Raw genomic sequence first — 24370 nt, forward strand, 5'->3', positions numbered from 1 at the left:
ATTGATAATTACAAAATAAGTAATGTATGTACACAGTGACTGCACCAACAGAATAGTGAGTGCAGCTCTGGAGTATAATACAGGATGTAACTCAGGATCAGTACAGGATCAGTAATGTAATGTATGTACACAGTGACTGTACCAGCAGAATAGTGAGTGCAGCTCTGGAGTATAATACATTATGTAACTCAGGATCAGTAATGTAATGTATGTACACAGTGACTGCACCAACAGAATAGTGAGTGCAGCTCTGATCAGCTGTTGCTCACTGTGGTGATTGTGGGTGTGGTGGCTGCAGATCCTGCTGTGTGCTCTTGAGGTCTGTGAGAACCAACACCTCTCCACCTGGGGATCTGCTCTCTCTCCTACCCAGGGAGGGAGTGGGATTCCTGGGATGAGTGATGGAGCCAAGTCCCAGGCTTCTGCTTCCCGAACCAGGCCGGCGGGGGGCAGGAGAAACCAGCAACCGGCCTGCACATCTGAGGACTCGGGGGTGAGACGCTCCACCAGGAGTCGCAGCAATCTGGCTCCTACTTCCCCCGGGACTGTGGAGGCTCCTAGAAGCCGCAAGGCTTCCAGCATGGAGGTAAAGCCTGACAGCGTGCATGATGGCGCTCCTTCCAGAGGAAAGCTGAGTGCTCATGGAGGTGAGGCCGACCTCACTGAGGAAGGTTGGGGGCTGCAAAGTCCCCGGGAGTCTATGTCCACCTATGCCTCCCGGGTCATGATCCACCTCCGTGAGTATGAAGATGCGAGTAAGCTCATCAGGAGGCTTCGGGAGGAGCTGCGCTGCACAAGCACCAAAGCTGCAGGGGCCTCCAAATCGAGGAAGGCTAAACTCCAGGCGGAGGTAAAGAGGCTCACCAGTGAGATTAATGTGCTGGAACTAAGGAAAGCTACCATCAGAGAGCAGAGTTGTCCGTTTAAGGAAAAACTAATTAATGAAGACCGCTTCAGAGAAATGGCTGATAACAGAGAGCAAAGGCAGATGGGTCTGCAGCCTGAGAGCCAGGTGGATGATGAGAGTGATGATGACCAGCAGAAAGCCCCACCTGGCAGCCTGCAAAGTCACCCGCAGGCCACATGCAGCGAGCTCCCTGCAGGACAGGCGACAATGACATCCGGTCGCAGTTCTGCCGGCTCTTGGGAGGACAGTGACAGCAGCGGCCAGGGAGGGGCGCTAATGGCCGAGATAAAGCTCCTGGAGTCCCCAGTGTGCCTCCAAAACTTCCATCTTGGTGATGATCTACCAGAAGAGGCACCTGGGGGCCACAAAAAGGCTAAGAAGATCAAGCCAAAGCTGCAGGAAGCAGTAAGCTATGTATATGCTCCCCTCCCTGTACCCCCTGAGTTGGCGGCAGGCTCAGCTCGCTGTATAAGCCCTGTTGCCCAGCCCAGCCCGGGTTCTGCTATGGATCCGGTGCAAAGGCGCGGGGAGATTACACTGTGTGGTAGTGAGGCGCAGAGCTCCGTCTCTGCTTGTAGTAGCGGGGACGCAGCAGAAGGTGCATCAGCCAAGAGGCTGGACAGTGAGGGCGGCCTAGCGGCGGGCGTTCGGTCAGGCCACGATGCTGTGGTGCACTCCTCAGTGGGAGAGGGAGCAGCCCGGTGTCGGGGGCAGCTCCGGTAGCCTCGGCGCCTCTGAATGCTGTTGCCGCTGATCACTTAGTTGAGAAGCGGCGGCAGTGTGAGGGGGCTGTCGGGGCTGAGCGTTCCAGTCCTCCCACGAAAGTGCTATTTTGTGTTGGCGTCGCTGGTCCGGAGGATCCTGATGCTAAAGATCAGCGGCGCCTCACACCGGCTAAAGATCAGCGGCGCATTATACCGAATGCCAAACAGAAATTACCGACTGATGTGGAAGGCACACATAAGACCAGGGGTGAGGTCGCCTCCAGTTCTATGGAGGTGACTGAGCCCCTTATGCCTGATGATCCTGAGGTCAAAATGTCATCCACCATTGTTACTGGTCCAGCAGGAATGAATGTGGTGGTGGGGGTGAATGAGGCCAATTCATTGTCTAGTGGTGTGGTTGCTGGTTTGGTGGAGGGTGAGATGGAGGTGGGTAATAGTGATGCTGTTGGGGCTGATGTAGTCACTGGTCCGGTTGCCCCCCCCCCCCCCCTGGTGGTGGCAACGCCTGTCCAGAGTTATGCCAGTGTCACCTCCGGGGCAAATAGGGCATCCTCCTCCTCCTCGTCTCCGGGCTTTGGGGACTGCATGTTGCAATGGCGCCTTCTGGAGGCTCTAAATAAGGGGTAGAGATCACTAATGGTAGAGGGTCGAGAGGTTGATCTATCCTTCTGGATAGAGAGGCATGGCCTAGGGGCCTTCCAAGAGCAAGAAGCGGGGGATACATTGTGGTCCCTCCCAACAGCCGGGCCAGGCAGTGTGCATAGGAATGTGGTCCATCTTCGGTGGAGGGGCAGTGATGCATGTCCTTCAAGGTCTAAAGTTGTGGAGCTCCTGCTGAGGATGGGCTTCAAGGCTATTGACATCTACGCCTTGATACATCCCTATTCCACGCCTGAGTTTGATGTCAGCTTTGTTTGCCCGGAGGGGCTTGAGCTCTTCTGGGCGAATTATGAGTTGGCAAAAAATGAGCCCGGCTGGAGAGACTTTGCCGTTCAGGCAGTGTCTCGCCAAAACCAGATCAAGATAGTGACCGTGATGACTCGTAACGAGTCTCTTTCTTGTTATGACATCATGACGTGGCTTGGCCGGTATGGAGAGGTGCTGGAGATGCCAAAAAAAAAAAAAACGCAACGAGTTTGGTATCTGATCAGGGGCCTCGACGTTTATGGTAAAACGTAAGAGTTCAGGTGGTACGGTTGCCCCCATTCGATCATCTGCCTTCCTGAGTAGGGATCGTATCCTGGTCTTCTACCAGGAACAACCGAAGCTCTGTCACAGGTGTCACCCCACACACTTCAGTGCAAACTGCACTGTGCAGAAATGTGCGTGTTGTGGGGGTGTCGGCCATCTTGCTGCCTCTTGTGTGGAGATTAGGTGCCACCTGTGTGGGGAGTTAGGTCACCCATTCAGCCGTTGTCCTCGCTCCTTCGCTAATGCAGTCGAGACCCTGGTGGGAGAAAGCCATGAGGCCGATTCTGCTGGGGAGGGGACTAGCAGGGGTGGGGGAGCTGAGGGGCCAGGGAAGAAAAGCAATAAAAAGACGCCTGCCCAGCTGAGGCGTGTAGACAAGCGCAGGCAGGAGAGGGAGCGAGGCGAGCCACAGGATACCGGGGCGGCCCCTGTCCTGGATGCCAGTGTTGCTGCTGAGGCCCCGAGGGATGATGAGTTGGATGAGGAGGTCAGGAGGATCCACAGGGAGGAAACCGCCTCTGCCTCAGAATCCTCCCATTATGAAAGTATGTATGAGGATAATAATCGGCGGCTAGAGGACAAGCGTAAGCTCGGCACCAAAAAGAAGAGAAAGAAGGGAGATAAAACATCTTCTCCCACTCTGACCAAGGTACCTAACGAGGGTAAAACTGACTCCCCTCTAGTTGGTCTTTCTAACCGGTTCCAAGCCCTTGAAAACAACTCTTCCTCTGAAGAGGAGGCTGAGGGTGAGGTTCCGGCTTCGGCGGAGCTTACAGGGGGCGCCAAGTCTCCTTCTCCTGGGGATGCAAGGTCCTTCGGGGGAGGGACTGGCCCAGAGTCCGGAGACGAGGACGAAAAAAGAAGGAAAAATGTGGGGATGGACACCTCTGTGTCATTAAAGAGGGGGAAGGATTCCTCGTCTGAGGCAGAGGATAAGGGGAGTGGGAAGAAGAAAGCCATCTAACTCAATCACCAATGATGGCGGTACCCACTCCGTTGACCCTGTGATCCATTAATGTCGCCAGCATTAAGTCAAATATGGCTAGATTTGCGGCCTTTGATTTTCTCAGCCGGGTTGAAGCTGACATTTTCTTTTTGCAAGAGACCAGGCTGCCAAATATGGCAGAGGTGTTTATCGCTAAGAGGGAGTGGAGACTCAGGCCCTCCTATTGGTCTCTTGCGGCCGAGCCATATAGCGGAGTGGCGGTCCTTTTTACTGCATCGGTAGAATTCTTACGGGTTATTGAGTTAGAAATCGGGAGGTGCCTGATATTAGATGTCCAAAAAAGAGAAAGGTGGGCACTGCTACAAATATATATAATATAGCGGGGTGCTATAATGGCCTGTAGAAACTACAGCAAAATGGTACAAGAAAAAGCACAGGCTATAGAAACTATGCACACCCACAAGGATATATAAAAAACACAAACTTTTTATTGAATTTTTATACATGATTATCTACCACAGTACAAGAATAAAATCATTTAAAAAATAGACAAAACATTGCTCTATTCAGCATCAGAAAAGGGGAAGGATTATTGTTGAGCCACCCCCGTAGTGTTCGGTTCAGTTCGTCGAACACCGGGATGTTCGTGGAGCTGTTCGTAGAACACCTTAGAACACTGTCGAACACCGTCAAAACCAATGGCAGGCAACTAAAAACACACAGAAAACACCTTCAAAGGTGTCCAAAAGCTGACAAACTTCTCAGAAGACACTCTCTTTAAAAAAGCCGGCCGGCAATTCGGCATCGATACCCGACAATTTAGAACAGAAAGAATAGAGCTTCACACATAGATTAGATAGATAGAAACATGTCAGTCACATATATAATAAGTACAGTGATAGTGTTGGTTACTGTACTTGTCATTTAGTGTTAAAATAAAGGATTTATTAAAAAAAATTGGCGTGGGGATCCCCGTAATTTTTAGTCTCTAGCGGAGGTTAAGCAGACTGCTGGGGCTGATGTTTGAGGCCTGGGAAGGGGGTAATACCCACAGAGCTTCCCAGGCTACTAATATCAGCCCCCAGCTGAATACCTAGCCTTTACTAGCTATTCAAATGGGGGACCGCCAAAAAAAAAAAAAAAGACATGGGGTCCCCCCTATTTTAATAGCTAGCAAAGGCTAGGCAGACATCTGGGGGCTGATATTAATAGCCCAGGAAGGGTGCCATGAATATTTGCCCCCTCTCGAGCTATAAACACCAGCCGTCAGCCGCCCCAGAAATGGCTCATCCATAGGATGTGCCAATTGTGGCACTTAGCCTCGCTCTTCCCACTGCCCTGTAGCGGTGGCAGTGGGGTAATAGGGCTGGGGTTGATGTCAGCTTATAATGCCAGCTGACATCAAGCCCAGGTTAGTAATGGAGAGGCGTCTATAAGACACCCCCATTAGTCAAAGTTAAAAAAAAAAACACAAACACCCAGAATAAAGTCCTTTTAATTGAAATAAATAAACACACAATTCTTTATTGTTCTAAATTAAACCATACTTACCATCACGCCCATTCCAGCTGAAGCCAATGTCTTCTGCAATAAAAGTAAAATAATAAATCAATCTCATCCTTACCTTTCCATGGTTCCCAGGAAGGCTCCAGCTCTGCTACATTCACATGACAGGCTGGATCGCAGCCGAAAGCTGCCATCCAGCTTGTCATGCCGCAGACACTGAGAAGCGCAGGCATGCTTGCGCTCCTCAGTGTCTGGCTGTGACGGCATCCAGATGAGCCGAGTTCATGTCCAATGAACTCAGCTCACCTCATGCACGTCACTGACAGCGTGGGAGAATTCTCGTGGGCTTGCAGTGTGCGCAGGAGAATTCTCTCATGCTCACTGCATGCGCAGGAGAATTCTCCCACACTGTCAGTGACTTGCATGAGGTGAGCTGAGTTCATTGGACATGAACTCTGCTCATCTGGATGCCGTCACAGCCAGACACTGAGGAGCGCAAGCATGCCTGCGCTTCTCAGTGTCTACGGCATGACAAGCTGAATGGCAGCTTTCGGCTGCGATCCAGCCTGTCATATGAATGTAGCAGAGCTGGATCCGTCCTGGGAACCATGGAAAGGTAAGGATGAGATTGGTCTATTATTTTACTTTTCTTGCAGAAGACATTGGCTTCTGCTGGAATGGGCGTGACGGCAAGTATGGTTTAATTTAGAACATTAAAGAATTGTGTGTTTATTTCAATTAAAGGACTTTATTCTGGGTGTTTGTTTTTTTTTTAACTTTGACTATGGGGTTAGTAATTGATGTGTCTTATAGACGCCTCTCCATTACTAACCTGGGCTTGATGTCCGCTTATAATGCCAGCTGACATCAACCCCAGCCCTATTACCCCACTGCCACCGCTACAGGGCAGTGGGAAGAGCGAGGCTAAGTGCCAGAATTGGCGCATCCTATGGATGCACCATTTCTGGGGCGGCTGACGACTGGTGTTTCTAGCCTGGGAGGGGGCCAATATTCATGGCACCCTTCCTGGGCTATTAATATCAGCCCCCAGCTGTCTGCCTAGCTTTTTCTAGCTATTAAAATAGGGAGGACCCCATGTCATTTTTTGGGGGGTCCCCCATTTTAATAGCTAGTAAAGGCTAGGTATTTAGCTGGGGTCTGATATTAGTAGCCTGGGAAGCTCCGTGGGTATTACCCCCTTCCCAGGCTTCAAACATCTGCCCCAGCCGTCTGCTTAACCTCCGCTAGAGACTAAAATTACTGGGAATCCCACGCCAATTTTTTTTTTAATAAATCCTTTATTTTAACACTAAATGACAAGTACAGTAATCAACACTATCACTGTACTTATTAGATAGAAACGTGTCAGTCACATATATATCTAATCTATGTGTGATGCTCTATTCTTTCGGTTCTAAATTGTCGGTACCGGTGTATGCCGCTGCTGAATTTCCGGCTTTTCAAGTTTCACTGTGAGCACTGTTCCCATCGATTTGGGCAACCACTGTAATGCCACGGCTGTGGCATTACAGTGAGTGGCAGACAATTCCTGCATGATGTGAAAAAATCCAGTTACGCTGATGTAATTGCTGCGTCCACATGGGACGCCAGGCAGCCACTTCCTACCTAGGTTGCGTTCCACCTGGATCGCACGGTGGAACGCAACCGGAAGTAGCGATGCATCATATCCGGCTAAGGACGGCCGCCCCCAATATGTCGTCGTGTATCTCGCATGAGATGCCATTATCGCGCGATCACAGCAAGAAGAACATGCGTTCCAGCTCATGGTGGAGCACAAAAAAACGGAGGAAGCGCGTCCGCTACAGGACCGTTCCCCGGTCAAAAAACCAAATCCATAAGGTGCTGATTGTATGAATACAAAGGTGGGACAGATGAAGGCTGGACCGAAGAAAATGGAGAAATATGGTCCATTAGAAACCAAAGCCACCATGTCCACACACAAACATGTGGCCACCTACAACAACTAACAATGGACACAAAGACAAACCACATGAGACAAACTCGATACAGACAATACAAAAAACAAATGACGTAAGACCAACAACCATATAAGACCACATAATTGTATGGGACAACAACACTGGGGAGACAACACAGGATCACTACAGATATGTAAGAGAGGCAGCTACATGTGCGCACATGTCAAACAGAGCTTGACCTCCTTCCACTATTAGTATGTGGTACGAAGGATGTATACATATGAAAAATAGAGAAGAGTACGGATGGATATGCACAAGTCACCAACAGGACACGGGGAAACCATGCATAGAACTAAATGGGCACCAACTGAATGGTGGAGTCCCAAGCAAATGAGAAGTTAAGCCAAATAGCCGGTAAAGGAAAAGTCCTCATTGATGCCCCTAGGGGCCACTGAATCTAGAGTAATAATCCACCTAGACTCAGATCTCAGCAAATCACCAGTGTAGTCCGATTTGCGTGAGTTGGGCCACATGTTTGTGTGTTGACATGGTGGCTTTGGTTTCTAAAGGACCATATTTCTCCATTTTCTTTGGTCCAGCCTTCATCTGTCCCACCTTTGTATTCATACAATCAGCACCTTATTGATTTGGTTTTTTGACCGGTGAACGGTCCTGTAGCGGACGCGCTACTTCTGTTTTTTTGCGCTCCACTGTAGCGTCGGCGTCCCTGCCCCCTGCTAGGCAGGGACGCTGTTCCCCTCACCTCTCCGATCCGAGCCCGGCGTCCTCCTCCCGCTCTGCTGGCAGCGCGTGCTCCTTCCCGGCCACGGTGCTTAGGGCAAGCGCGCGCGCCGTCCTAAGGAGTCCCCGGCCAATGGCCGGAGGACTTCACCATATATAAGGCACCTCCTCCAAAATGGAGGTGCACGAGCAATGTTGTTGCACTGTTCACTACTCTGCTTCAGCCCTCAGGTCCCGTTGCCTGTTACCCGCCAGTTACCCGCCAGTTACCCGCCAGTTACCCGCCAGTTACCCGCCAGTTACCCGCCAGTTACCCGCCAGTTACCCGCCAGTTACCCGCCAGTTACCTGCCTGATTCCTGCCTGTCATCCGCTTTCCTGCTTGCTAGCCTGAGGTCCGACGGTCTGCCTTCCGACACCTGTCAGTCTGTCTATGGACCAGCTTGCCCGCTCACCTGGGAGCGCTCACCTGCTACCTGTCTGTTAGCCTACCTGGAGGCTCCGCCGTCACGTGCTGTGACCATCTGCCAGTCCAGAGACTCTTGCCTGCTCACCTGGGAGCGCTCATCTGCTACCTGCCAGTTAGCCTGCCTGGAGGCTCCGCCGTCACAGGTCGTACCAACCCTATACCCAGAGACTTTCCCGGTCACTTGCTGTGACCTCCTGCCCGTTCACCCAGAGACTGCTCCGGTCACTTGCTGTGACCTCCTGCCCGTTTACCCAGAGACTGTCCCGGTCACTTGCCGTGACCTCCTGCCAGTTTACCCAGAGACTGTCCCGGTCACCTGCTGTGACTACCTGCCCGTCTTCCCTGGTCACCACCCGCTTCCTTACAAGGATCGCCCCCTTGTATTGTTGCTCAGAGGTTCCGCCTCCCAGACCCGTTACAGTGTGCTCGGGCCATGGAACCCGGTGGTACCCAAGCTCCCTCGCTCTCGAACCTATGTCATGAACTGTCCCGTCAGAGGTCCCAACAGGAGTCCATCCTGGGTCACCTGCGGAATGTCAACTCTCGCCTGGACACTCTGACTGCTCCACCAGCAACCACCGCTAGTGTCATGACTCGCAACCCGGCAGCGCCGCTGCCCACCAATACCATGGTATCCTGTCCTGGACCCCGGCTTTCCGCACCTCCTCGCTACGGAGGCGACCCCGCTCAAGCTCGGGGCTTCATAAACCAGTGCACCCTGCACTTCGAACTCTTCTCCCACCAGTCCAAAGTGGCCTTTATCATGTCCCACCTCACGGGGGAGGCTCTGGCTTGGCTGAATCCTCTATGGGAGAGAGGAGACCCTCTGGTGTCCGACTTGTCAGCCTTTCTCACGGCTTTCCGGAAAGTCTTCGATGAACCCGGACGGAAGACCTCATCCGCATCGTCTCTGCTACGCCTCCGTCAGGGAGATCTCACCGTGGGCCAATATGCCATACGGTTCCGTACCCTTGCCTCGGAGCTGGCCTGGGATAACGACGCTCTGGTGTCTGTCTTCTGGGAGGGTCTGTCCGGCCGTATTAAAGATGAACTTGCCGGTCGGGACATTCCTACCACTCTCGACGACTTAATAACTCTTGCCACCCGGATTGACCTACGGTTCCAGGAGCGCGCCAAAGAGGTCTCTCGTGAGAGAAGGTTTCAACGTCTAGCTCCCATCTTCCAGAAACCCGTTATTCCCTCCGTTTCTCCCCAGGCACACTCTCCTGAGCCTATGCAGGTCGACCAGACCAAGATGGTCAAAACCCGTCAAGACTTACGCCGTGCCGAGGGGAGCTGCTTCTACTGTGGCAGTAAGGAGCACCGGATCCGTACCTGTCCGGAGAGGTTGGGAAACGCATGTGTCTAGGATCGCTCAGAGAGGTCGTCCTAGACAAGAATAAATCCTCTCCATCTCTGCTGTTGTCAGTCTCAATCGTCTGCGGGGAGAACCGTTTTTTCGAACTAGCCCAACTTGACTCTGGAGCAGCCGGGAATCTTATTTCACAGTCCCTGGTAGAGAAATACCGCATCCCCACCAAACCTCTGGCTGTACCCTTGTCTGTTGCTGCCGTGGATGGGGGCCTCTTACCACGTCCCATCCAACTCATCACCGAATCCGTAACTCTGCAGGTGGGAATGCTGCATTCTGAGAGTATCTCCTTTCATGTTCTGCCTGGACTCTCTCATGCCCTCTTGCTAGGCCTACCTTGGCTCCAGAGACATGCACCCGTGCTTGACTGGCAGACCGGAGAAGTCCTTCGCTGGGGACTGGACTGCAATAAGACTTGTTTGGTTCCCGTCCATCCCGTCCGTCCTTCTCCTACCCCAGCTAATCTACCTGGACTTCCGATTCCTTATTGGTCATATGCTGATGTCTTTTAATAAAAAGGAGGCAGAGACACTACCCCCTCATAGGGCAGTCGTATGGTCTATCGACCTGTTACCCGGTACTACTCCTCCCCGTGGGCGTATTTACCCATTGTCCGCTGCTGAGACCCGGTCTATGTCCGAATATATTGAGGAGAACCTGGCCCGGGGATTTATCCGGAAATCTACCTCCCCGGCGGGAGCAGGCTTCTTCTTCGTTAAAAAGAAGGACGGCTCTCTCCGTCCCTGCATAGACTATAGAGGCCTAAACCAGATCACGGTGAAGAATAAGTACCCCCTTCCGCTCATTCCGGAATTATTTGATCGTCTGAGGGGGGCTAGAATCTTCACCAAACTGGACCTTCGTGGGGCGTACAACCTGGTCTGTATCCGTCAGGGGGATGAATGGAAGACGGCATTCAACACCCGGGACGGCCACTATGAATATCTGGTAATGCCCTTCGGTCTCTGTAACGCTCCCGCCGTCTTTCAAGAGTTGGTCAATGACATCTTCCGGGACCTTCTCTACTCCTGCGTGGTGGTGTACCTGGACGACATCTTGGTCTTCACTCCGGATCTCCAGACTCACCGGAGGGATGTTCGTCAGGTCCTGCTCAGGCTCAGGCAGAACCACCTCTTCGCTAAATATGAGAAGTGCCTTTTTGAGCAGACCTCGCTTCCATTTTTGGGCTACATAATTTCTCAGACCGGCCTACGAATGGATCCTGAGAAACTGTCTGCCATCGAGAAGTGGCCTCGACCGGAGGGGTTGAAGGCCATTCAGCGGTTCCTGGGCTTCGCCAACTACTACCGCCTCTTCATACCGCACTTCTCTTCCCGGACTGCCTCAATTTCTGCGCTCACTCGTAAGGGCACTAATCCCAGAGAGTGGCCGCCCGAAGCAGAGGAGGCCTTTCTTTCCTTAAAACAGGCCTTCTCTTCCGCCCCGGTGCTGCATCGCCCAGATGGCAACAAGCAGTTCTTCCTGGAAGTTGACGCCTCCTCCTCTGGAGCCGGAGCGGTACTTACCCAAAAATCGTCTTCCGGGAGAATGGTAACTTGTGGCTTCTTCTCCAAACTCTTCTCCCCTTCGGAGCGCAACTATTCCATAGGAGATCGAGAGTTATTGGCCATCAAGCTGGCATTGGAGGAGTGGCGTTACCTGCTCGAAGGGGCTCTTCACCCGGTAATAATTTACACTGACCACAAGAACTTGGCTTACCTCCAGCATGCCCAGAGACTTAACCCGCGCCAAGCCCGGTGGTCCTTGTTTTTTGCTCGCTTTGATTTTGTTCTTCATTTTCGCCCGGCTGACAAAAACATCAAGGCGGACGCCTTGTCCCGATCCTTTCTGGTGTCTGATCTCGAGGAGGAACCTAAACACATCATCGATCCCGCCAGAGTAATGCAGGTGGCTCCCGTGAGTCTAAATCGTCTCCCTCCCGGTAAGACGTTCGTATCAGTACCTGATCGGGAGAAGATCCTACACTGGGGTCACTCGTCTAAACTAGCTGGCCACGCCGGTCAGAAAAAGACCCTCCAGCTTATTACCCGGCACTACTGGTGGCCTACCCTGCACAAGGACGTAATTGACTTTGTTTCTGCCTGTGTGTCCTGCGCCCGCAACAAGGTTCCGAGACATCTGCCAGCCGGTCGCCTCCTTCCACTTCCTGTACCTGCTGCCCCCTGGCAGCATATAGCAATGGACTTCATAACTGATCTCCCCGTCTCTGCTGGTTGTACGGTCATTTGGGTGGTCGCTGACCGCTTTTCCAAGATGGCTCTTTGTTAGTTGTGGTTATTGTATTGTTTGTTGTATTGTTTGTTTCTGTATATATTGTATATAAGGATATGGATTTGGGTGTAGGTGTAGGTGTTAAGTTGGGTGGTGGGAAAAGAGGGGGAGGTGGGTTCATCTTGTGGGACTTTGGGACACTGGGTATTTGGTGAAAAACTGGCACTGCCTGATCTGTCCTATGGACGTTGGACATGGACTGAGGCATGAGACGCAAGACCAGCTCTCAGGTCAGTGCTGGGGTTGGGAATGGTGGGCTTGAGTGTGGGGTGTTTTGTTGATCCTTGTATATATTTGTATAGTTAGTATTTATTGTATATTACTTATATACAAACTTTTTTTTTTTTTTTTTTTATTTGTCAGCTATTGTTTTTTATTTATTGTTTGTGGTTATTATTTTTTTTGGTAACCGGACCAGAAGTCTGTAATATGAGTAGTTATTATTGTGTATATGTGTATAATGTATGTGTGAGGGGAGAGGGAGCGGCTGGACCAGTTCATTACATTGTTTATTTTGTGGTTATTACTTTTGTTATGTTTGTTATTATTATTATTATGTTTTTCATTTTTATAATAAAAAGATCTAACTCCGGATCAGTCCAGGATAAGTAATGTAATGTATGTACACAGTGACTGCACCAGCAGAATAGTGAGTGCAGCTCTGGAGTATAATACAGGATGTAACTCAGGATCAGTAATGTAACGTATGTACACAGTGACTGCACCAGCAGAATAGTGAGTGCAGCTCTGGAGTATAATACAGGATGTAACTCAGGATCAGTAATGTAATGTATGTACACAGTGACTGCACCAGCAGAATAGTGAGTGCAGCTCTGGAGTATAATACAGGATGTAATTCAGGATCAGTACAGGATCAGTAATGTAATGTATGTACACAGTGACTGCACCAGCAGAATAGTGAGTGCAGCTCTGGAGTATAATACAGGATGTAACTCGGGATCAGTACAGGATCAGTAATGTAATTGACTTGCCCCCTGGGCCATGGGGCACGCGGATCCGGGCGATAGGGAACGATGGGGGTAGTAGTAGTGGCGGCCCGGTCCCGCGGCTCAGGGTGGTCAGGCCAATGGTAGTCTGCTAAGTGCTTCAGATAATGTCCGACTACGCCACCCGTGGATTGCGGTTATTAGGAACCGCCGCTGCAAGGCAGTCCGCTGGGGCTGATGATGGGTGCAGCTGAGGTGATGTGACTCCCCACGGGAAGAGTGCAGCCCCAGGGCAGTGTAGTGGATGTTGGGAGTGATGGTAGTGCGAGTCCCGGTGCTGATAGTGCTGGAGGCGCGAAGGAGCACACAGACAACAAGTTACAGTCCAGGGTCTTTACTCACAGTTCGTTTGTTCCAGGTCACTTCGGCCAGCAGTGACCGCCCAAGCTGTGCTGCGTCCACCAGGTGAGGGGCTCGGTCAAGTCCCAGGCAGTTCAGGAGCATGGCACAGGACCCCCTTTTATCCTTTCTCTGGCCTGCCTCACCAGTGACCCACTTTTGTCCAGCTGCCGCGGACCTGTGCGGTTAAACGTGGGCCCCGTCCTCCGCTGTCCTATATGGTGCCTTCCTAGCAGGTTTGATGAGGTGTCGCACCAATATATGATCACGACGACCGGTCTTTGGCTGAGGGTTGTTTCTCCTCCACCAACTTGGGATCCGGTACCCTTAATCTGCCTGACCCTGCACCCTGGATTCTCGTGGGTTCTTAGGGTCCCTTCCACCTTCTTGTTCCTGAGCCCTTCTGTTTCTCTGTCTCTCCTTCTTTGCAGTTCCTTTCTGTTTCTGTTCCTTTCTCTTGGAGCTGAGATGAGCCAGAATCTCCGCTCCCCTTCACCTCCTCCTCGGCCTCTTCTCCCGGCCCACTTCTCCTTCTCCTCTCAGGCTCCGGCCTCTTCTCTAGGCCTGCCTCTGGAGCAGCACTCAGCCTGAGCTGCTGCTCCCTGTCTTCTCCTCTCCACAGAACGAACGAACCTAGATCTAAGATGGTGCCCACCTTTTATACCTCCCTCTAGCCATGAGCCCAGGTGACCAGCAACCAATGGGCTCCTTCCTACACTCAGGAACCAACCCCTATCTGCCCCTACAGCACTGGGTGTTCCACCCCCCTCCCCACTCCAGTCAGGGACATAGTCGGTCGTGCCTGCACTTATGTCTAGTGGGAGCACCATTGAGCTGTCCCTGGGAAATGGGGTGTGTGTGCTGTATGCAGCTAACTGAGCCCTGGTCCATACTCCATCCTTACCTGGGAGTGGAATATCACACCTCTGGTCTGAGGTGCAATACCCCTGTAGCGGCCGAACCCTCAGGGCGCTACATAATGTATGTACACAGTGACTGCTCCAGCAGAATAGTGATTGCAGCTCTGGAGTATAATACAGGATGTAACTCGGGATCAGTACAGGATCAGTAATGTAATGTATGTACACAGTGACTGCACCAGCAGAATAGTGAGTGCAGCTCTGGAGTATAATACAGGATGTAACTCAGGATCAGTAATGTAATGTATGTACACAGTGACTCCACCAGCAGAATAGTAAGTGCAGCTCTGGAGTATAATACAGGATGTAATTCAGGATCAGTAATGTAATGTATGTACACAGTGACTGCACCAGCAGAATAGTGAGTGCAGCTCTGGAGTATAATACAGGATGTAATTCAGGATCAGTAATGTAATGTATGTACACAGTGACTGCACCAGCAGAATAGTGAGTGCAGCTCTGGAGTATAATACAGGATGTAATTCAGGATCAGTAATGTAATGTATGTACACAGTAACTCAACTTTTTTGATAGCTGAAAACCTTATTATAACAAGATTTAAAACTAACTTCGCATCAGGCAGGGAGAACTGATGCTCCTGTTTTGGGATACTTCCATTGCCTATATTTAAGGTTCCCTTTTCACCAAGTACCAGTTTTTAGTGGTGTCTTAACACAGAGTGTGATTTTTTTACACTTTGATCTGGAAATTATTTTTATTGTCCAGGCCAGTTTCAGGTTTCATTCATTACATATTAAGTTGCCATAAATACCACCCAAAAATATTGGCCATGTCAAGGGTGTAGAAGAAATATATAAATACAAACCGGAAGTATCCTGACTGCGCATGTACTGTATGCTTTTGCCTTAAGCCAGAAAACAACCCTCCCTATAGTGTTATGACTTGTATTTCTTTTGTGTGATAAGTTCCACATTTACATTTATCTGTTTGGTTCTTTTCTAGTTATTCAACACGTCTCTATTTGAGCCCACTCCACCAGGATATGAAAATATCACAGATATTGTTCCACCATATAATGCATACTCCGCAGCTGGGACACCCGAGGTAAGCATTGCAACAATGACATTTAATGGACAGTTAAGATGTGAAGCAGTGCGGAAAAAACAAGATATTTGCATTAGGGAGGTGCAGAACGGCAACAGGGAGAGCAAATGATAGCGACTGGATGCCAAGAAGCAAAGTTGAAATCCGTAAGGTAGCAGAGATGACTCGGCGATGAGAAACTGGTCAAGCAGAGCGGAGTTGCACAACAGTATGGCACAGTTGACTTAACAATACGACAGAGTTGCATTAGTAACAAAGTCTAATGCAGAACTGGCAGTAAAATGGCAGAATATCTAGTGGTATAACCGAAGTGACAGAGGTGGGTTTGTAACATAGTCCAAAGCATATCTGGCCAGCAGTATAGTGGTGGCAGAGCTGGATTTGTCACAGATCCCAAAGCACATCTGGCCAGCAGTATAGTGGTGGCAGAGCTGGATTTGTCACAGATCCCAAAGCACATCTGGCCAGCAGTATAGTGGTGGCAGAGCTGGGTTTGTCACAGATCCCAAAGCACATCTGGCCAGCAGTATAGTGGTGGCAGAGCTGGGTTTGTCACAGATCCCAAAGCACATCTGGCCAGCAGTATAGTGGTGGCAGAGCTGGGTTTGTCACAGATCCCAAAGCACATCTGGCCAGCATTATAGTGGTGGCAGAGCTGGGTTTGTCAGAGTCCAAACCACATCTGGCCAACAGTATCGTGGAATTACCCGGAGATGTAGCAGAACTAGGTTTGTAAAGTAATTCTAGGAATCCAGGAACAATGGAGTCCATAGTAGTAACATGGATGACCATTACCTGAATACTCAGGCGATGTGCTGACAGCTGAGAAATCCTTTTTCGCGTGGGAGTGTGACCTCAAAGGAGTGGGCATGGTTGCAATGGCAACCTGGTGAGCAGAAGAGCCCAATACTGGATCAAGGAGCGGTAATTAACGTTCTATTTACCAGAAAATGGTGAGCGCTGTACTTGGTTTTTAGATGCTGTAATCCTCACATATATAACTTATAACCTGAAGTTCTGGGACCCCAATACAGCAGCTGTAATAAAACCAACCTATTACTAGTTTCTCTTAATAGCTCCTCCGACACCAATGCCCGGCTGTGACCGATTACATCGAAGCCTGTATACTGTACCTACCCCCTAACAGTACTCAAAAAGTGATTGTGTGGCAAACAAATAGTTTCCATGATGGTGTTGAAAATTTGTGACTTTTCTTGCTTAATATTGAACACTAAGGATCCCGATTTATCACTTGCATTTTTTTATAATTAACTTTCCTTTTTTTTATCTTGTGATATTCATTTCTGTAAAAGTCTCCTAACTCCGACATGCCAGGCCTGGCTTGTCGCTCTCCACAAGGAGAAACGTTACCCCCTTAGATACCACTTTTTTTTGCAACAAATTCTTCAACATGGTCCACGTGGTGCATGAATATTGTGCAAAATCAAACATTGTCTTTTATTTTTGTTCTCCTTAACCTGTGTTGCGACTTTTTTAGCACAAAAAGTCGCATGTTCTGCTAAAATGTCACCATATTTGCAAACTTATATAAAATCACTCCTGGGGGTAAACTGGAGCACATCTGTGATCAAATTTAGTGACTTTTTAAAAAGTCGCAATTGACGAATAAGATAAAAAAACATCTGGACACCCCAAACTCGGCCCAAAATGGTGAACGTAAAAAAAATAGGGAAACCCATATAAAATAGACTTTGAAAAGCGCAAATTAAAAACAACAAAAACTAGACAAAAAAGGCGCAAAAGCAATAATGAAATTGGCAAGTGGAGCCAGCGCTGGTTGGTCGCAGGAGTTGCGTGACGTAACCATGTCATGCAGTCCCTGAGAGAGCCAATGACAACACCACTGTAACGGCACCGGCAAAGGAGGTGAACATAAGTGTTATTATAGTACTGGGGGGAAACAAAGGGATTCGGAAGGGGTTATGCAAGTAGTGGACAACCCCTTTTAACTACAAATATTTAGTTTTAAAAAACTCTCAGGGTGTGACAAAAAAACGTAAATCCATAATACTAACTGAAAAATAATTAATTCTTTGTGCCTTTACCTTTGCCACTAGATGGCATCACACCAAAAAGTTGAGCCACCTAGAGGTACACAATTAAAGGAAGTGTACAAACAATATTTTACAGCATAACTATTATCTACTATATATTAATGTCTATTGAACTGTATTAGAAGGATCCTAATCTATTGGTGTATCTTCTATCCAGCCCTCGTGACATCTTTGTTTTATGTTGCAGGGAGAACTTGTATATGTAAATTACGGGCGTACAGAAGACTTTTTCTATCTTGACCGGGTTTTGCACATTAGTGTCCAGGGGAAGATTGCTATTGCAAGATATGGAAAAATCTTTAGAGGCAATAAGGTGTGAAACCATTGACCGCTTTTCTGTTCCTAATATCCTAATGAAGCAATATAAGTTTAAAGGAGTTTACCCCATCTCCATAAGTGATCGCATATTGATAATTATTATTTTTTTTACTTAAAGAAGCACTCCCCTCAAAATTTTCATCCTCTTAATATATTGCAGTCATCATATTATTTAGTACTGTGTAAGGTGCCCAGGGCGGTAGCCGTGGGCGAGATTCTGCTTCATCACACCCTGGAAACCACACAAATATACAGTGTCCCATTCCATCACTGTTGTGTTGTGCCGGAGGCCTCCGCTGCATCCATGTCCTTCGTTCCAGGATCAGCCACGCACACATCAGGTCACACCCGGTTTATAATATCAAGTTCAACTTTCCTGGACAGTTCAAGTTCATCAATCTTTAACATGCAGTATTGGGCACAGCATCCTCCGGTTCCAGTTTCATCAATACAGCACATTTCAAGTCTTTGCTAACGTTCAGCTCTGACTATCCCTACGCTTGACTCTCTCGTCAGCCACAGGGATTTCCCATTTGGCATCACAGCACTCCCGAGATCCGCTACATTTCCCTCATGTGGTTCCCCTTCTGGCTTACTCTGTATGGGAAGGAATAAGGTACACTCTTCAGTGCCTAGTTCAGGCCGTAGGCCCTGGATGTTACAGGAATTTCTGCAGGAAATCTGGTGCGACCTCATGCTCCCAGAACGTTATGTACTCCACAAACTTTACAGGAACCTCTGACTAAACTCAGACTGACTAAAACCAGGAAATAATTCCCCTTCTTGCTTAGCTATCCCCCTCCAGTGCTGGGCTGGTCCCAAACATTTAACTGTATCTGTTCCTGCAATCTGTTTCTGGGATGATCTAACCTTTCACCTACAATCCAGCACACAGCTTACTTTACTTTCCTTCATTAACACTATACTAACAATACTTATACTAACACGCTAATAGACCCACCACTGCCTATCTTAACTACTCTGGGTCCTAAAGTTCCTATCACTACCTACATACTAACTTATATCCTATTCTTTCCCTACCCCTGAGCTGAGTGTACAGAGTTACATTTGGCATTACCAATACAGTACCCACACAGCAGCATCAGTGCCTATAACATTCTTTGCATTGTACATTACACCATAAACCTCATTGAAACCACTTGTCACAGTACACACTTAACAATTGTTGACTTCAGGGGCAGGTACATGACCGTCTTTGTCACACCCCTACAACTGTGTAATCACAATTGCTCATTTTGTCTTTCTACCCAATTAATTCTTCTGATTTCCATTACACTGCAAAAGTCCATTGCATGGGGGGAGGAGGGAGCAGCTGGGTCAGAAGATGAAGAAGGAAATGATAAATGCAGGGAAAACAGACTTCCTATTTCTACATAGAGCAGAGAAAAGAGATGAATTATTGGGGTAGAAAGGCAAAATGAGCAATTGTAAGTACACAGTGCTATATAATATGATTACTGCAATATATTAAGAGGATAAAAACTCTGATGATAGTACTTTTTAATTCATGCATTTTGGGCTAAAATATTTTTCTAATTGGGTTTCATTAAAAAGTTTGTACCAGTTGGCTTTTCCAGGCCCTTTTTTCCCCCTGTGAATTCCTAGCTGCAGAATGAGTTAACTGAGAAATCGTCAGCAAGCTTGTTCAGACAAAGAGTTTGTAACTTTTATCTGTTTTTTTTTTTTTTCTTTTTTCTTATCTCCTCTGTGCTGGTTTATGACGACAGGTCACATCAAAGTTTAGCTGAACTTTGATGTGGTCATAAATCCACTGAGCTGAAAAAAGATTTGAAGAGTTACAAACTCAGGGAGCTCAATGATGGATTCACAGTAAAAATTCACCGGGTCAAAGGTGATCAGTTATTGCTTTATTTTATTCTTGCCTGTCTCTTGAGTATTCTAGTTTTTTTTTTTTTCTTCTTTTTATAAAATCCACCATACGGTTCCTGAGATATGGGCCTTTTTTTATTTAGTGCTAATATTTATATTCTTTACAAAAGGGCATGTCTTAAAGGGTAATTATGCAGTGGAGTCTAAAGACATGCCCAAGAGGATCCTGTGAGCAATGCCCCCTTAAAAAAAAAACAAAAAACAAAAAACAAAAAAACACCATAAAAATTAGCATTAAATAAAAAAAACACCATGTTTCTGGAATCCTCAGAATAAAAGAAGAACGAAATCTGGCCATTTTTGACCTGGCGACAGGACCTTTTTCACACATTCTGCAGCCAGCAAGGTCCCAAGAGCCTGTAAAAGCCAAACTGTGCAACATTTTTACGAAAACCCAATTGCAAAAAATATTTTTAGCCCAAAATACATGCATTTAAGTAAAATTAAAAAATGCTTTTGAAGGTTTCTATTTCCTATTTATGATCAGTCTGACCTCTGGAACCTTGGTTTATGGCTCACAATGCCCGTGTAAAGAGGATGCATTGTGTGGTCCCAGAGGTCAACCCATCTTGTTTTGTGGTTGCCACATGATTCTTGCTCTCTATATGGTGGGCATGTTATTCTGTGTTGATTTTTTTTTTTTAGTGTTGACATGTATATATGGGGAATAAGTGCAAGGTGGCACCACTGTGTATACATGTCAAGGGTCTTGTGGTGGATATCACATGTGTCACCAACAATGAAGAATCTAGCACAGCTTTGATATGAGATAATTGCTAGGCAGGTTTTGAAGATGTAGTGTGGTTTGGATGGGACAAACTTTGGTGATATATATTCTTGATACTCAAGGTTCAAAATGCAGAACAAGCAGGAGCCAAGGGAATTATCCTGTACTCCGATCCAGCTGATTACTGCGCTCCGGGGGTTGAGCCCTATCCCGATGGTTGGAACCTGCCAGGTGGTGGTGCTCAACGTGGTAATGTGCTGAACCTTAATGGAGCAGGGGATCCTCTAACACCAGGTTATCCAGCAAAAGGTATGTTCTAGGTTCTATGACTGTTCTTCAGCTTACAGCACGTCTTTTTGTTTTGGGTAAATTAATAATTTTTTGGTTGGAGGTTGCAAACTAAGAAGTGACCTGAAGAAGGACATCTGTCTATTGGAGGTTGCCAACCAAGAAGTGACCTGGGGAAGAACATGATTGGTAATCTTCAATTTAATACAAGAAGTGACCCGAGGAAGAACATGTGTGATCTAAAGAAAAAATTCACTTCTAACCACTCTGGTCTATTGTACCTAAAGATTTAAGGTTGTCCTAGTAGGACAGTTCTGCAGTATGATTCTTTGAGAGCAAAACTGTCTTAAAGTGGCAAAAAAATGGTAATAAACGGTTAGTAAATTATGCTTCTTACTCATTTTCGGCTACAAGGTTTGGTCCCAGGTTTTGGCAGATCATCTTGGTTTTGTGATGGGGCAGCATTTTCCTGGCCTGCTTGTGAACAAAGCTGTATGTAAAGGAGACTGGCCGACTGCTTTTTGCCATAGCTAATCCAGACCACTTCTTTGTCACAACCAATGTGTGTATATCGAAGCAGGGATATTGTCAGGGATTTATACGATCCCGGTTAATCACAGAGACCACTCACTGTGATCTTTGGAGCGAACAGCTCTCTACTGCCCCCTGGACAATTGCACGATTGGCCGACAATTAATGTAGGAGGCTGAAGGCTTTTTGCATTAACAGACTAGTTATTGGAAAACTAATAGTGAGCGTATGGCATATACACCTCTGGATTCCAACTCATGGAATATGTGTGTATCCCCTGCACAATCACTGCTAACTCCACGATAACCCAGGAAAGATTATTAGCTGCCACCACCAATCCGTTTTTTTAAATATGGGCTGATTGGACGCCTTGTAGTTAGCTTATGGCTTCGGGACAAGGCACGATTATAGAACAGAAGAAACAGAACTATTAAACTTTATATTTAATCCAAAGGGAGGCAGTGTTTGTAAAATCTTTTGTATATTTTTTTCATAAAGGGGACAAAACAATACAACATATACAGTCACAGAAAATAAAAGGGATTAACAGAACAACTTACTATGCCGATCAGAGATGATTCAGTTTAGCCAAAAGAGAGCACTTCGATTTGGCCGTTACGTGAACGTGGCTCCTGCTTACACGAAAAAATATATCTCTCAGCATGAAAGCAGATCATTCAGCTTGATCTTTTATGCCGAATTGGGCCCCACCCACACATTCCCCTTTGACGACCTCACATGGGCCAGGTTGTGGGCTGATCTCAGCCCTTCATGATTCTATGAGATCCACAATTTATGCGATAACTCCTCGCCAGATGGTCTTAGAAGTTGGAGATTGACAACATATTTTCTATTGGGATTTTATCTTTCCTTAGAGATCAAACATGACTCAGCTGCTGTAAGTTACCTTTTCACTGCGTTACAGCTCAGCAGCAGGGCTCACAGATATGAAAAAATATGCATATTGTCCCCAATTAGCCCTGCCACTAAAACTATATCTCTCATCACAATCGGATTTATAGAAATTCTGCTATTCTATACTTTCTTTTGGTGCCTCAGTGTCCAGCAGATTCCTGGAGATGAAAAGAATGTGCAAATGTGAAGGACCATGCTATTCTAATGAGTGTGATGTATTTGCTTAATGAGATGTTTCCTATCTCTTTCAATCAGTCTGTACGCAATACACATCCTCATTCAGTCACTGGCCCATATGTTTAAACTATGTATATGCGTCAACATGTCTTTGTCTAGGCGCAATATACATCTTCCTGGTCTTTGGGCTACCAGGAGCTCTGTTTTGCATGGTAATTCACCTGGATAATTAAGATGGTCCCTTCTTGTGTACACTGCCATTTTACATAGATGGCAATCTAAAAGCTGCCTCTCCAATCCTTACTGCAAATGGGATGGGGCAGGGTGGCAAGAGGGGTTTCAGAGAATTTTAATATTTTCTATGACAGATATCTTTACTATTGGAATACCAGTCAGGCAGCCCCCTTTACACACAGCTTTGGTAACAAGCCGACACAGGAAATACTGTTCAGTATCGAACACAAACTGGAAAAGGACCTACAGGGACTGAACCTTATAGCTGAACATCAGCGCACCTTTCAAACCTGAACTATATTAGTAAATTGCAAATTACTAATTAATGAACATTATATACATTTTTTTTTTTTTATTTAAAAAGGAAAGCACCTTTAACTCAAGAGCATGTCTTGAGAACACATGTCCCATTATCTTCAGTGGGTACCATGATCCCTACAATGCTCCTCATATCAATACCAGTTGATTTTTATGGTTTAGGTCCCAGTACAATGATCCTCAACACTCCCAAAAATCAGAGAAGTTGTCTTTGGTAATTTTAGATCCATCATAACTTTCCATTTAAAGGTAATCCATCCTTATATTCTGGATCCACCAGCAGGTGATGTTCCTTGGTGGCTTTCCATGCGGTACTGCTCATATTCAGAATCCTTTACGTCCTTAATTGCCAAGCTGGACACGACTTACTCAGAATCCTTCCATATTGGATGTTGTTTATCTTGTGATTAAAGCCTAGTTTTCCTACACTGTATTGTGTGCTGACGTCCAATGTAATATAAGGTAATGGTGCTGATGTTTTGGCAGAATACACCTACAGGTCGGATGTAAAAGATGGTGTAGGACTTCCTAAAATCCCAGTCCATCCTATCGGTTACAAAGACGCTGAGGTGTTATTACGGTGAGTTGCGCTATTGGTATTCGCTTAATTAGATGGGAAATTAAAGGGATGCCAAAAAATAAAATCTATATTTCCGATGCCACTGGAGCTGGCTTGCATGACTCCAGAAAAGTCTAGGACCACCCCCTTGACTCTTCACAAGTAGTTCACACTACTTTTTTAGGATTTTTTTTTTTTTTTTTTATGTTCCAAGGCTGATTTTTAGAAAACGATTTCCTTCGTGTATAATTTTATGGTGGCGCTTTTGGATATGGTACATTTAATGAAAGGTTCTTTTTAATATCTACATGACTTTATTTCTGTCCAATTGGTGTATGGTGTCTCCCATGGTCTCAGTGAGTCCATGCAGATTCCTTGTGGTTTATGAAAATTCAACGTGAATATATAAAGGACACCATAGACAATTAACTTAAGTGTAAAACCTTTAAAAGACCAGCATTCTGTGCTGAATGATCACTTAATACATATTTCTAGTGCTAAAAGCTCCAAATCCCCTACAAAAGATTACAGCTCATGATAAAATTCTCACTTCCTGAAGTCACCACTAGAGGGAGCTCACATTATATGGTTATAATTTGCAGTCATATAGGAGGAGCCTCAGCCCCAAACAGCACTTGGAAGGGAAACCTAAATGTGTCTTATAACATCGGACCTGGATTCTCTGGAAGCCTTGCGACCCAGTAAGTGACTCATTTTCTACTGACTGTTCTGTCATTTTCATATGATTTGCATGTTGATGACCCATCCTTGGCATAGGTCATCAATATTAGATGGGCATGGGACTACTCTACTTCCTTATCAACTGATTGAAGGTGCCAAACCGCATCGGAGGGAGAACAGATAGTGGACGTTAATGGTACTGCAAGCTGTCTCCTGT

At 47.1% G+C, this 24370-nt stretch overlaps 1 protein-coding gene across 2 annotated transcripts in view; it reads left to right on the forward strand.

Moving 5' to 3' along the window:
• The window catches only part of LOC141192748 (putative N-acetylated-alpha-linked acidic dipeptidase), a 97896-nt gene that overhangs the window by 36318 nt on the left and 37208 nt on the right, over window positions 1–24370 (forward strand). For both annotated transcript variants that reach the window (XR_012266070.1, XM_073662053.1), the window contains exons 4-8: window positions 15318–15419; window positions 17682–17807; window positions 20573–20759; window positions 23400–23493; window positions 24075–24173. Coding sequence is in view for 1 of the 2 variants with exons in the window: in XM_073662053.1 (XP_073518154.1) it covers window positions 15318–15419; window positions 17682–17807; window positions 20573–20759; window positions 23400–23493; window positions 24075–24173 (608 nt within the window). In the remaining variant the exon portion in view is untranslated. The remainder of the gene's footprint in view (window positions 1–15317; window positions 15420–17681; window positions 17808–20572; window positions 20760–23399; window positions 23494–24074; window positions 24174–24370) is intronic.

This window comes from Phyllobates terribilis, unplaced genomic scaffold (genome assembly GCF_046119375.1).
Source record: "Phyllobates terribilis strain yellow unplaced genomic scaffold, ASM4611937v1 Scaffold_2__4_contigs__length_985480577, whole genome shotgun sequence".
Taxonomy (NCBI): domain Eukaryota; kingdom Metazoa; phylum Chordata; class Amphibia; order Anura; family Dendrobatidae; genus Phyllobates; species Phyllobates terribilis.